Genomic DNA, 13,465 nt, shown 5'->3' on the forward strand with positions numbered 1-13,465 from the left:
CGACTCATACAACTGGAGCGCAGGTATGGCAGGGTACAAACTCTTCAGGCGGGATAGGAAGGGCAGGAGAGGAGGCGGGGTAGCCCTCTTTGTAAGGGAGGACTTGGACACCATTGAGATGGATTGTGGTGATGAGGAGATTGAGTGCCTGTGGGTTAAAATCAGAGGAGCCCATAAGAAGGTAGATTTTGTGATGGGAGTCTGTTACAGACCACCCAGCCAAGGAGAAGCAGCTGATGAGCTCTTCTATAAACAGCTGGGGTTAATCTCTAGATCAATGCCTCTTGTTCTTGTGGGAGACTTCAATCTTCCTGATATCTACTGGAAGTACAATAGAGCAGAAAGGAAGCAGTCTAGGAAGTCCCTGGAGTGCGTGGAAGACAACTTCCTCGCACAGCTGGTGAATGAACCAACAAGGGAGGGTGCCCTCCTGGACCTGCTGTTTGTGAACACAGAAGGCCTTGTGGGGGATGTGGCAGTAGGTGGACGCCTAGGACTAAGTGATCACGACATGATAGGGTTTTCTGTTCTAGGTGAAGTGAAGAGGGTGGTTAGTAGCACAGTAGCACTTAATTTTCAGAGGGCAGACCCTGAACTCTTCAGAAGGCTGGTTGGCAAAGTCTCATGGGAGACAGTACTTAAGGGCAAGGGAGCCCATGAGGGCTGGGAGTTCTTCAAAAAGGAAATCCTAGCAGCTCAGGAGAAAGCCATCCCCATGTTCTGGAAAAAAAAGCCGGCAGGGGAGAAAGCCAGCTTGGTTGAACAGAGAGATCTTAAGTGATATCAAGAAGAAGAGAAATGTTTATGGGCTCTGGAAGAGGGGACAGGCCTCTAGGGTGGACTACAGGAGGGAAGTGAGATTGTGTAGAGAAAAAATCAGAAGGGCTAAGGCTCAACTAGAAATGAGATTGGCAAAGTCTGTGAAAGATAACAAAAAATCCTTCTATAAATACACAAAAATATAAATAATAAAAGGAAGACTAGGGAGACCATACAGTCCCTGTTGGACGCAGAAGGAACAACAGTGACAGGGGATGAGGAAAAGGCTGAGGTACTTAATGCCTTCTTTGCCTCAGTCTTTAATTGCAAAGAAAGTCCTTCTGTCTGTGTACAAACCTAGGAGCTAGAGGAGCAAAATGAGGCTCCCATGATTCAAGAGGAGGTGGTCAGAGCCTTGCTAGCCCGACTAGACACCCACAAGTCTATGGGGCCGGATGGGATTCATCCAAGCGCATTGAAGGAGCAGGCAGATGTGCTGGCCAAACCCCTTTCCGTCATCTTCCAACAGTCCTGGAAGACTGGGGAAGTCCCACTGGACTGGAGGCTGGCTGATGTTGTGCCCATCTACAAGAAGGGTCGCAGGGAGGATCCAGGGAACTACAGGCCTGTCAGTCTGACCTCAGTGCCAGGGAAAGTCATGGAGCAGGTGATCTTGAGTGCTATCATGAAGCACATGCAAGAGAACCGGGTGATCAGGCCCAGTCAACATGGGTTCACAAAAGGCAGGTCTTGCCAAACTAACCTGATCGCCTTCTATGACAAAGTGACTCGGCTGCTGGATGAGGGAAAGGCTGTGCATGTGGTCTTCCTGGACTTCAGTAAAGCCTTTGACACAGTTTCTCACAGCATTCTGCTTAGGAAAATGTCAGCCTCTGGCCTGGACAGGCGCACGCTCTCCTGGGTGGAAAACTGGTTGGATGGCCGGGCCCAGAGAGTGGTGGGAAATGGTGTGAAATCCAGCTGGAGGCCAGTGACAAGTGCGGTTCCCCAGGGCTCGGTGCTGGGTCCAGCCCTGTTCAATGTCTTTATCAATGACCTGGATGAAGGCATCGAGTGCACCCTTAGCAAGTTTGCGGACGACACTAAGCTGGGTGGAAGTGTCAATCTGCTGGAGGGTAGGGAGGCTCTGCAAAGGGATCTGAACAGGCTGGACTGCTGGGCTGAGACCAATGGCATGAGGTTTAACAAGGCCAAATGCCGGGTCCTGCACTTGGGGCACAACAACCGTGTGCAGTGCTACAGACTAGGAGAAGCCTGGCTGGAAAGCTGCCTGGAGGAGAGGGACCTGGGGGTGTTGGTTGACAGCCGACTGAACATGAGCCAGCAGTGTGCCCAGGTGGCCAAGAAGGCCAATGGCATCTTGGCCTGTATCAGAAACGGCATGACCAGCAGGTCCAGGGAGGTTATTCTCCCTCTGTACTTGGCACTGGTGAGACCGCTCCTCGAATCCTGTGTTCAGTTCTGGGCCCCTCACCACAAGGAGGATGTTGAGGCTCTGGAGCGAGTCCAGAGAAGAGCAACAATTCTTCACAGAAAGGGTCATTGGGCACTGGCAGAGGCTGCCCAGGGAGGTGGTTGAGTCACCTTCCCTGGAGGTATTTAAGGCATGGGTGGACGAGATGTTAAGGGGCACGGTTTAGTGTTTGATAGGAAAGGTTGGACTCTATGATCTGGTGGGTCTCTTCCAACCTGGTTATTCTATGAAAACGTCTGCATTTTAAGCCTTTTTTGCCCACTCAGATACCAGGAAGTCTATCAACTGCACAGATGCTCAAACATTATACAAACAAGGTTAATAGTTATTTTGACAATTTCCTTGTAACTCCATTTGCAACTGGAGCTTTCACCTGCACCATTTATGAGGCAATTTTTATTTTCAAACTTACCTTTAGCATACTGCCTCATGCTTTCCATATAGGCAGATAGATTTTCTGCAACCAATGTGACTAGGGCATGATTGTGCTGAAGTTGATTGATTAAGTCATGTCGGTAAAACACGTGAGGACTTCGCTGAGTTTGACTGAAATTAAAATACAAGCATTATAAGAAAAGCAGGGAAGTCTTGTACTAGTATTTGGAACAGTACAGAACTTGTAACAGTTCAGAAATCCATTTAAAAAACTGGTCTTTGATGCAATTAACAATTTTCTACATGATCTCTATCAGAAAGCATATTAAAGTCTCTGACAGTATTTTTTATTCCATCACATCAACAGTTCTTACCGGTTATTAAAAGCAGTTAATTAACAAGGATTACACAATTACAGTATGTATGAAAAATACCAAAGCAATCTGACCAGCTCTGTATGCTGCAGTAAACGTCTGCGGCAAGACAGGAATAGAAATACCTGCCCACAAATTGTATAGCAGAGACCCTCAACTGTACTATAACTACAATACACATAACTACAGTTTATTCCATCTGATATTCATTTTCTAAATTTAATATTAAAACATCAAGTAGAACCAGGTCAATTTGCAAAACAAATGCTTATGGTCTTAAAACTATAAACATGACAACTCTTTCAATACTTTGAAAAAAAAAAAAATGCACAACTTTTCATTGTTTTTTCCTAAGAAAATCTATCTGAAAGAACGTTGGTACAACAAAAAAGCAGAGTTATGCAGAGCATACAATCTAGGAAAAAACCCCAACATTTAAGAAAATAAATACCCCACATACATAATTATATGGTAATTTAATAAATTATTACTTAAATTTATAATTATATGATAAAGTGAGTCCATTATAAAGATCTGACCAAAAATGTTGTTCAAACAAAATATAGTGCTTGGGTCCAAAACCCACATGGCATGAACACTAAAATTCTAGAAATTGGGGACCAATCACCTCTGCAGAATAGTCTCAAAACATCTCAGTTTCTGTAGATCACAGCACTGATATTGGCTGCATAAACAATGCAGACTTGCACTGCTCTTCCACAGTAAAGAAGGAAAGAAAGAAAGCAAGGGGGACACACAAGATGAACAAGAAGAACGTAAGAGAGAAGCATGCCTTGTTGCATTGCTACTCAGCTGATCCCAAAGCCTGCCCTGAAGAAGTGTAAATGTGATTCCAGAACCATTCTACTTTCCTTCAAGAGTTAAGATTAAGGAGACTACAGAATTAGCTGAAAGGATTACAGGTAGAAACTCTCATCATTCCTAGGAAAGGGGGTCTCCACACTAGGCGACCTAAAGCACTCTACAGCATCACCACATCTTTTGAGAACAGCGGAGAAGGCAAGAAACCCCAGCTCCCAGCTCCAGCATCAGCTGATAATGATCTTGCAGCTGTTAACCACATTTCACTGTACATGTAGGAATGAAAGATAAATTCATTCACTCAACCGAAGATCCCTGTCAATCTGGGTTTAAAAGACAGAAGCCATCAACACACTTCCAATCATTTTGTTATCTGCAATCAACAGAATTTGGCCTGCTGAGCATAGAGATCTTCAGACGATTAAGTTTCAGAACATGCAGAGCTTTCCCAAAGTGTGGAAGAGGCAATTCAAAACACAAACTGCATTTAAAAGAGACCCAGACATTTGTCAGAGAAAACAAAACAGATGTAAGCATGAAGGATGAAAACATACAGGACTGCATTTACCCAGGAAAAAAAAAATCCTCTGTTTTCACTATGAACTACTTTTCAATTACATTTAATCCCATCTCCACTGACCCTCCTTGGTCGACATAAATCAGCAGCAAAAATAGCAAAGGATTTGATGTCTCTGTTCTAGTGGCTACCTAAGATGTTACCTCTAGAGTGTATTCATATAAGATAACAGTATATATGAACACTGACTATCTGGGAAATACATACGATGAAACAACTGAAGGAACAAGCAGAAAGACAGTATATTTTGCTGAATGACGCTATTGATGTGTATATTTATACATTTATGATTTTATGCATTTGTATCAATCTTACAAATTATTACAAAAGGAAAGCCTTATTGGCAGAAAACTAAAATCTTCTGCCCTATACATTTTATACTCTTCTCCTTTCTCACCCACGTGCCCAAATAGTAAATTTGGCACACGGATTTGTCTTCCTTAGCAATTACTTGTAAAAGCTGAACAGTTCTAAGAACTAGAGTTGTTTCGTAGCATTTATGAGGAACATGTAAGATACTATTTTCCTCAGCTGCTAGCACGGAGTCAAAGGCAAGACAATTGTCTTTGGGCACAGAAAAAAGCTGATCTGAGAAGACTCCGTTTCTAGAATTAAAGCAAGCTCCACAAGCAACTACAGAATCATTCCTTAAGCATGTGAGGTTAAGCTAAACAATGATGTTGCCACCCGGACATATTCCTTTCGTACTAACTTCAATTTTTCATGTTCCTCAGCTAACAGCAAAACTCCTCTTTTCATTGTGTTTCTACTAAATCGGTAACAAAAAGCCTATGTGTATGAACTAAAATTAGCCTTTTGAAACTGGTGCCAAAGAACTTCGGAAATACTGAAAAGGACATTTAATAGTTAAAATACATGATTACTTGCTAGAAAAATATTGGCAAAGCGACAAAGGCAAAATTCCAAACAATTAAAAATTTTCTTTAAAGTATTAATTTGCACATATAACTTACACAACATAATACTGCATATGTAACTCTGCTTTTGAAGTCGAGAGTTCTTCTATGAGACTAACAAGTGCTACGTACCATTAAAAGCAGATATTTGAGATCCAAATAATAGGAACCTGGCCCGGCAAATTCTACTTTTCAGGCTAAAAAGTGACTTGAAGCTCACATTACTGTTGCCTTCAAGCACTAATGAAACCCCAAAACTCTTACAGAAGGTCCTCTCAACATTCAGTTAATTCTTCTGGGCAAGCAATTCAGGAGACCTATCTTAAACTGCTTGAATACATGGGTCAAAGTTACGGGTCAAAGTTAAGTGCTTAAAATTGGTCTATAGGAGGCTCTGTCTCCATCAGCCATCACCAGGAAAATGAAGATAATTAATTATCCATACACTAAGGGTCAGTATGTTAGGAAATAAAGTTGACTATTTCTTAATAAGTATACTCCCACCTAAATACAGATTATTTTCTTACGCTGTTGCAATTCTGGCTAAGCTAAAACTTCCCAAAACACATAGCATATCTTTGTGGTCAGAGAATTATATTCTGTCAAAACAACTGTATAGTCAATTTGTCACTTTGCTCAACTGTATGAGCAACTAGCAACAATTAAAACCTTCTTCCTCAAAAGAATCCCTACAGTGTGAATGGAATAAGATAATTCACAACGTTTTTTTTCCCCAAAAAATCAGCACCTTAGTCATTCTGGATCAAACTTTTAAGTGTCAAACTGAACCACACCAAAAGAGTAGTATATGAATTATGGGATTAATGTTGCACACAAAGCTCTGTAGAATATTTTTGAGGCAGTTCTCTCAAACATTTGATTTAATGTGGTTTTGATCCAAATTCTATAAAGACGATAGAGATTAGAGTAGGTCAGATAAGGGAAGTTGGTATAAACAGGTATTAGATGCATGCATTGCAATCTACAAGCTGTATCAATGCAAGAGTTATCAGAAAACTCAGATGACTGGGAAGTCATCAATTACCTCAAAAAGATGTTTTCATTCACTGGGTTTTCCCAGTAATGTGGGCAGCAATACTATCTGACTAAAAAATACTCCCTCAACAGTATCTTACCAACAAAGGCTTCTCAACAGGAAGAGATCTTTAAACCCCTTGATTAAAATCTTTAATTCAAAGTTTACTTTCCTACCAAGCCCATTTTCAAATTCTGCATAAAAATGAGGTATTATCACATACTGTAATGTAGACTGCGCTAAAATCTGACAGATAAAAAAAAAAAAAAATCGAGAGATACTCAAGCCATTTAACTGTACACATATGTTACCTAAACTTCCACAATCAAAATAAGGTAGGTTCCTCCCAAGATCAATTCAGAACAGAAACCTCATTAGTGTCTGAAATGAGCTCTACTTCAGTAATTACTTACAGCAAAGCCTCCAACTTGAACAACTACCATGAACAACCAAGTAAACAGCTAAGCACTCCAAGACACAGAAAACAAACTTGTCTGCTACTAAGCAGGTAACTTTTTAACCTCATTGGAAAAATCTCAAACGATCATTAATGTGAAACTGTAAAGGATTAAAATGCCATGAAAACTGAGAAAGATGTGGAAAACAATGAATAAAGATACCTCCAAAAGCCAGGAATGCTATATTATCACAACTCCTTAAAAAGTGTATCAGGAAGAAGAAAGCAAAGTGTAAACTGAAGGCTTATTTTCTTCAATCTTCCCTGCCTTAATCCTTCTTCTAAGCACACTGTGACAGCAACATTGATTTGAACAGTTTATCCACTTACAAGAACTAAACCAAAGCCATTAAGCAACACTGATAAGCAAATAACATTTTTATGGGGTTTGTAAAAACTCTCATGTGGATACAAAAAAAAAGTTAGGAGCAGAAACGCTCAGATATTTCTGTAATAGGAAGACATTTAAAATAATGGAAATAATCACGTATATTTTAGCGAGTTCGAAACGACAACGGCTCTGCTTTTCCTTTCCTTTTCTTCTGCCTTTTAAAAGCAAACAAAGAAACAACGTGTGTCTGTCCCCCACTCCCCACCCCCTCCCCCCAACCAAACACAACACATTTCTAATCTATTCCATTCAGAAGAACCAGCATTCCTCCCAAAACAGTCACTTTTGATATAAAGCAAATAAATGACATGACCCAAACTAATTTATTGTTAAAGAATAGGGATGGGTGGGTATCTTTGTGTGAATGTATGTGTGTCCATGCATACTCAAATGCACATGTTTATATTTTCTAAGCTAATTCCGTTGTTAGGCTGAGAACTCCGTGGATAACAGGAAAACAATCCCAGAAAGCACTCTAAAAATTAATAAAAGTGTGTTTGAAGAGTTAATACTCTCTTACTGAATCCAGGTGTCTGAATTTTTAGAGGCTATTTATACAGATTAAAACAAATTCAAGAACATCTTCAAACACAAGTTATGATTTCACCTAAGCTTTCTCCGACTCTTGTAAAAAGATTTAGCCTCTGCCTCATTCCAACCCACTTAACTTTTAACAGACAAAATTTAATCTGCATTCCATTCTTACCTTAAATTTTGTGGCGCTTCACCAAACAAACTGCAAATTTCTCTAATTTGTTTCAGCGCAGGAATGACCCATTTGTCATTTGTGCGAAGCTCTTCTATAAAACGATCTATCCACTGGATCTTTTGTGTATCTCGATCCTTAAAGAACAAGTGTTTATAATCAAAATCAAGTATACTGCAGAAGCTACTGTAATTCCCATACTTTATCTGTTTCCAAGATAGAACAGAATGTATAAGTTACACACACATACAAACAACTGAGTTCTGAAGCATACAAACATAAGAAAAATATCTGAGCAGCACTACACATTGGCAGAAGCTATCAGTGTGTTACAAACTCTGCCCTCAAACATTCAACCATTCAGCACATATTTAAGAAAGCTTGTGGCTAGATAGGATCATCAGTGTTTAAATAATTTGCTTATCTCCTCCCTTCCTTTATTTCTGCTCACTGGTATTCAGAGTAAACCACTATAAAATATCATGAAACAATGAGAAACTCTTTCTTAACAACTAAGAATAAAACCTGCCAGTGGCTGTCAAGACAGATAATGGATTCATTTTGAACCCCTGTGAATGATTTTTCTAGCAGACTTCCACAGAAGTTTGGGTGGGAAACAAGAGCGTGTTAATAGCTTTTCCTGTCCTTTGCTAGGTCCTTTCCAATATTAGGACTTATTGGGAAAAAAAGTCCATCCAAACATAACGGTATAATTAAGCTCGAGAAAAAGCAGGGGTGGGGAGGGGAACTACTTTTTCTTTCCCCCTGTTTACTTCAGTGGGGTTTTTTTCCAACTCCTCCAATGTAGTCAGTACATCATTGACTGCAACAAGACAGGCAGACTCCCTTCAATTAAAGCACAGACTACGTAATTTAAAACATGTCCTGTAACATTTTAAAAATAGCTGGATGTTAGTAGAATAATACTAATCTATGTTAAGGAACATTTCTGTTAAATTACTAAACCCCTTGAATTTTTCACGGGTGATGGAAGGAGACTGACTCCTACTGATTTAACAGAAGAACATACGAGAATACTCACCTGTGAACAGCTGTAGTCTAAGATTTTAATATGGGCACTAAGGGCCTGGTCCATGATATCAACCGGAACATCATCACTATGAGCCAAATTCCACAAGAGGTTCAGCACTTTGTGTGCCATCACACCATCCTTGTCATCCTCTGCAAGACGACGAATTAACTCAAGTAGTTTCTCACGCTGTTTCTTGCTTGCATTTGTCCAACTTGCCTAAGAAAAGATTTTATTTGATACGAAAACCAGTCTCTTTCTTTTTTTTAAAATTCCACACATAACCTGCACTGTTAACAAAAGATGCAACAATAAACTGATGCAACTATATGAAGAACTTACACATTAATTCCTTCCATTAGAAGTAACACATTAGATCAATACATAAGTCACACAATTGAATAGATCTTCTAGTGTTTACAACTAAAGTGTATTTGAGACTTTAAAAAAAAAAATCTTCATTTCAAGATCACAGGATGCGTGTAAAAGTTAACACTACCACTGACAACCTCACCAACAGTCCAAACGGAGCAGACTCAGCTGTTCCTTGCAAATGCCTTCTCAAAACTCCTGTGCTTATACTTAAAAGATTTCTTAAATAACTTATAATCACTAATTAAATAAAATTTTAATATCACTGGTGCATCTGAATCTGTCTGAAACAAACACCCTCTGCACTAAGCTAACCTTTTTCTGAATAACTTTCCAATATAACATTACTTCATATTCATATCTCAAGGTCAGACACAACTTGCAGCAGCTTACATGTACAATTCCTTAGCATTTAGATCAGTATCTAGATAGCAGAATATCAGACCAAACTAGGAGCCCCCCACTAATTGAAGCACAAACTGCACATAAGCCCAAATGTGGCTATAATGCATATATCTATAAACAGAAAACTGAGTCTACAAAACTGGCTTGTGTTTCCTAGTACAGCAGATCATGTCCTAGCAGTGAAATAGGAAAACAAGCTGGATAGCACCACTACTCGAAACTACAAACGTCAGTATTAGTGTACATGAAAAGTCAATGAACAACAAACCTTCAGAAACAAGTTGTTTTGCAATTTCAAATCAAACCATTATAAGTTTCTAAACATTCAATATCATCTTCCAGAGAGTGATTCTTTCTATATCTAAGTTAACCAGAGAAAAAAATTACTACATGATAAAGAGGAAGCTGTGGGAGCGGGGAACGGAAGTCCTTGATCTCTTCTACTTAAAGATCGAAAGCAGCAATGCCTGGTAAACTTCATGAAGCCTACTCTAATGTTAAGACAGTTTACTAAACCACCAACACTTTTTTTGTAACAAATGCAAAAAAAGGTACTTTGGACAAATATTTTATTTGCAAAATTCAATATTGCTAGGATTGCTAAATGACACTTCAATACTGCAGGTCTCAACACATGCGCATTATCTAAGTGTTTACACCAGAAAACAAAACTGTAAATTAAACTAGCATAGCTAGTCTCTGCTTTAGACAGGAAGTTAACAGAAAAATCTCACAATGAATGCTCAGTAAAGCATAGCACAATCCAGCATTTGTAATATTAAATATCACAGACTTGTTACACACATTAAAGCCTTCCAGCACAAGGAAACTGCCTGTATCTAAAGTAAGTAGAAAGTAAACATTGAAAGAATCACAAATCTGTATCTAACTTCACAAGCCATTTCCTGAATACAGTCAAAACATGCACAGTTACCTTAAAACAATCAAACAGGTGATCAAGCTGTTCAGGAGAGAAATCCCAAGCTAATTTTGCAAGGAGGTCATGTACATTTTTTACAATTGCTTCATGTTTTCCTGCCTGTCAAGAAGACAAAAAGAATCGACCAACATTTGTAGCAACCAATATTAAGCCAAGCAGCAAGACATCCTACATGATTTTTACAAGAAAACTGTTCAAGGTGTCCAGGAAGAAAAGCTGATGCCGTGGGAGCAGCGTAACAAACTGAATACCTACTTCATCGGGAAGTCAGACATTTAAATTTCCCTTGTATATGTAAGTATGTAAGTGTGATCCACGTGCATGCACGCAAGTACTTATTTTGAATATAACAACAGTGGTGTCACAATATTGATTTTTTTTACCACAATCATGCTGGGACGGTAGACACCAAAGTCTAAAAGGCGCTTTAAATTGCAAATCAGCATTTTCATTTCATGTAGCTTTCAGTTTTTTTCTAAAGGAAGTACTCAAAATTCACTTCCTCAATGAATTTCAGTGATGTGTTTTAAGGTATAAACCAATTTTTATCATTTCTAAATAGTTTCTCAGGCTGAAGTACCTCCTTTGTGCTACTGGATTCATGGGTAACTAAAGCCTCCTGTGACAAACGGCTACTTGGCAGATAGCATTTTAAAGTCCAGCAGCTTATTATCTTTGGAAGTCTAACAATCAAGCAACTAAAGGCAAGATGTTGAGTTATATACTAGTTTTAAATTTGAGTTTGGTGTATATCACACTTGTAACAATTAAGGAAGAAGACAACAATGAAAAAGCAGCTAGCTCCATTTTAACTCCATCAAGAAGAAAGTCTCCTTCCTACATGCCCAGGTTTGGAAAACGCAATGTGCACCCAAACCCAACAATTTTGGGCCATGTGACTCAATAGCTGATTTACTGTAGATAAACTTCCTGTAAGTTTAGAATAAAAACCAAAAAACAAATACCTAGAAAACAAACTCTGATGCAATTAATCTCATACAGTATTAAAAATGCACGCACAAGCAGTTTTGAAATCCATTTCCTTCTAAAAGCCTGCATCAGTAGTTCACTTAAAAAAACAACAAAAACAAGACTAATAACTTTGTTACATACTGTGCCACAAATTCTTTACAGTGCGCCATACATTTTTCTTTAAAAATCCCAAACTGAAATTAAGTAGTAACATTTGTTTTCATGTTATGGGTGAGACTGAGAGAAGGAGTTGGTAAACAACTTATTCCACTTGATTCTGCAAATCATCATGAAATTTTTTTCTCTGACCAGACCATTTCCTGGATAGAAGGGAAAACAGGAGAGTATACAGGGCAGAAAGAGCATCTACAATGTAACAAATAAAAGAAGAAGTATGCACAGCTACCATGGGGGGTGAGCAGGGCAAAAAGACTAAGAATAAGGCATAGGACAATCTTGTATTGGGAGGATTTTAACAGGCATGGGAAAGCTCAAGGGGGAGGTAAGGAACCTGGTGTGTGAACTGCCAGCTTGCTGTGCTCATACAAGGAAGCACGCATCAAGTTCTAGGTAAATTCTCCAGAATGTAAGTAATGAGATTCCAACAGTAATCTCTGCGATTTTATTTCTTGTCTAACTGGATTCTTCCCTGCAACTCAGCAGGCTGCAACTTAATGCTTGCCTTCAGAGACTTCCAACAGTATTCTCTGTATCAAATATACTTTTATTTTGTGAACACTCATTTTTAGACATGAAAACACTTCAATAAAACATAAAACTTACGTTGCCTTCTAAAGGCAAAAGCAGCATATTTTTTTTTAATAAACAACTTGTTTTATTTCTATACTGAGATTCTCAGGGCACTTCTATACCTTCAACTGTAAATTTATGCATGCTCACCCTCTAAACTCAGGCAGCAACACTGTGGCTCTAGCCTGAAAGAAAACCACACCATTGCTGCACTAAGCCAGAGCTAAAATAGCCTGCCTGTTATATAAAGCTGCACAGTAAATCAACACCTTTGCTACTGAATTTCATGCTCCAGCTACTCTTAGCAGCACTCATTTAAAAAGAACATCTAAGAAATATTAAACACAAGGAGTAGTGAAGTTAGTAAAAATCATTCTGCATTAGCAGATTTTGGTATTCTTACCTTTTTAGTCTATTTTAATTCCATGGGCAAAGTGACAGTGAAACCATCTATCTAATTAATACTCACTAAAAATCAACTTTCACACAAAAAATAATGCAGGGCTAAACTGCAGCAAGTGTGCTGTGGCAACTACCTAATAGAAAGCCAGGTATGTGAAAGCATGGGAAACTTATTCCAAATTCCTTTTTGCAATTTTTGGGGTGGACTATCCCTACCTTTTAAGAGTTGCACTTCTTGCTCACACTTTTCTGGAAGGGTAAAAAGTTTGGCTTAAGCTAATTTATCCACACATCCCATTTCCAAGCACTATGAGTAATGTAATTACTTGGAAGACTTTTTTCCAAATTTCAGATTTTTTTCTTCTTATAAAACCTGAGCTCTAAAATAGCTAATACAAGCCCAATAACAACAAACTAACTTCTCCAAATCTTCTTTTCCTCACAGACTTCTTACAAAGATAGTCTGGAAAGGTCTACAGACCCCAAATAGAGAACTAACAGTATGATCACAAACCTTATTAAAGCAAGCTGCCTATTACTCTGTTACATGATGTAATTTTCTCAATAGGACTTGGGGATGACAAGAAAAGTTTCAGGTTTCAGCCTGCGCAGTTACTATCATGCTGAAATTGAAGGCTAGAGATTATGAAGTTAGTTGAAACACCTAAGATCTCAAGTCAGACCA

The 13,465-nt window shown here is 38.8% G+C and overlaps 1 protein-coding gene across 2 annotated transcripts in view; it reads right to left on the reverse strand.

Annotated features, from left to right (window-relative positions):
* USP9X (ubiquitin specific peptidase 9 X-linked) overlaps positions 1-13,465 on the reverse strand; it is a 103,194-nt gene that overhangs the window by 49,724 nt on the left and 40,005 nt on the right. For both annotated transcript variants that reach the window (XM_069872924.1, XM_069872917.1), the window contains exons 11-14: positions 10,651-10,755; positions 8,952-9,158; positions 7,910-8,046; positions 2,667-2,800 (exon numbers count right to left, since the gene is read on the reverse strand). In XM_069872924.1, the coding sequence (XP_069729025.1) occupies positions 2,667-2,800; positions 7,910-8,046; positions 8,952-9,158; positions 10,651-10,755 (583 nt within the window). The remainder of the gene's footprint in view (positions 1-2,666; positions 2,801-7,909; positions 8,047-8,951; positions 9,159-10,650; positions 10,756-13,465) is intronic.

This window comes from Phaenicophaeus curvirostris, chromosome 1 (genome assembly GCF_032191515.1).
Source record: "Phaenicophaeus curvirostris isolate KB17595 chromosome 1, BPBGC_Pcur_1.0, whole genome shotgun sequence".
In the NCBI taxonomy this organism is placed as follows: Eukaryota; Metazoa; Chordata; class Aves; order Cuculiformes; family Cuculidae; genus Phaenicophaeus; species Phaenicophaeus curvirostris.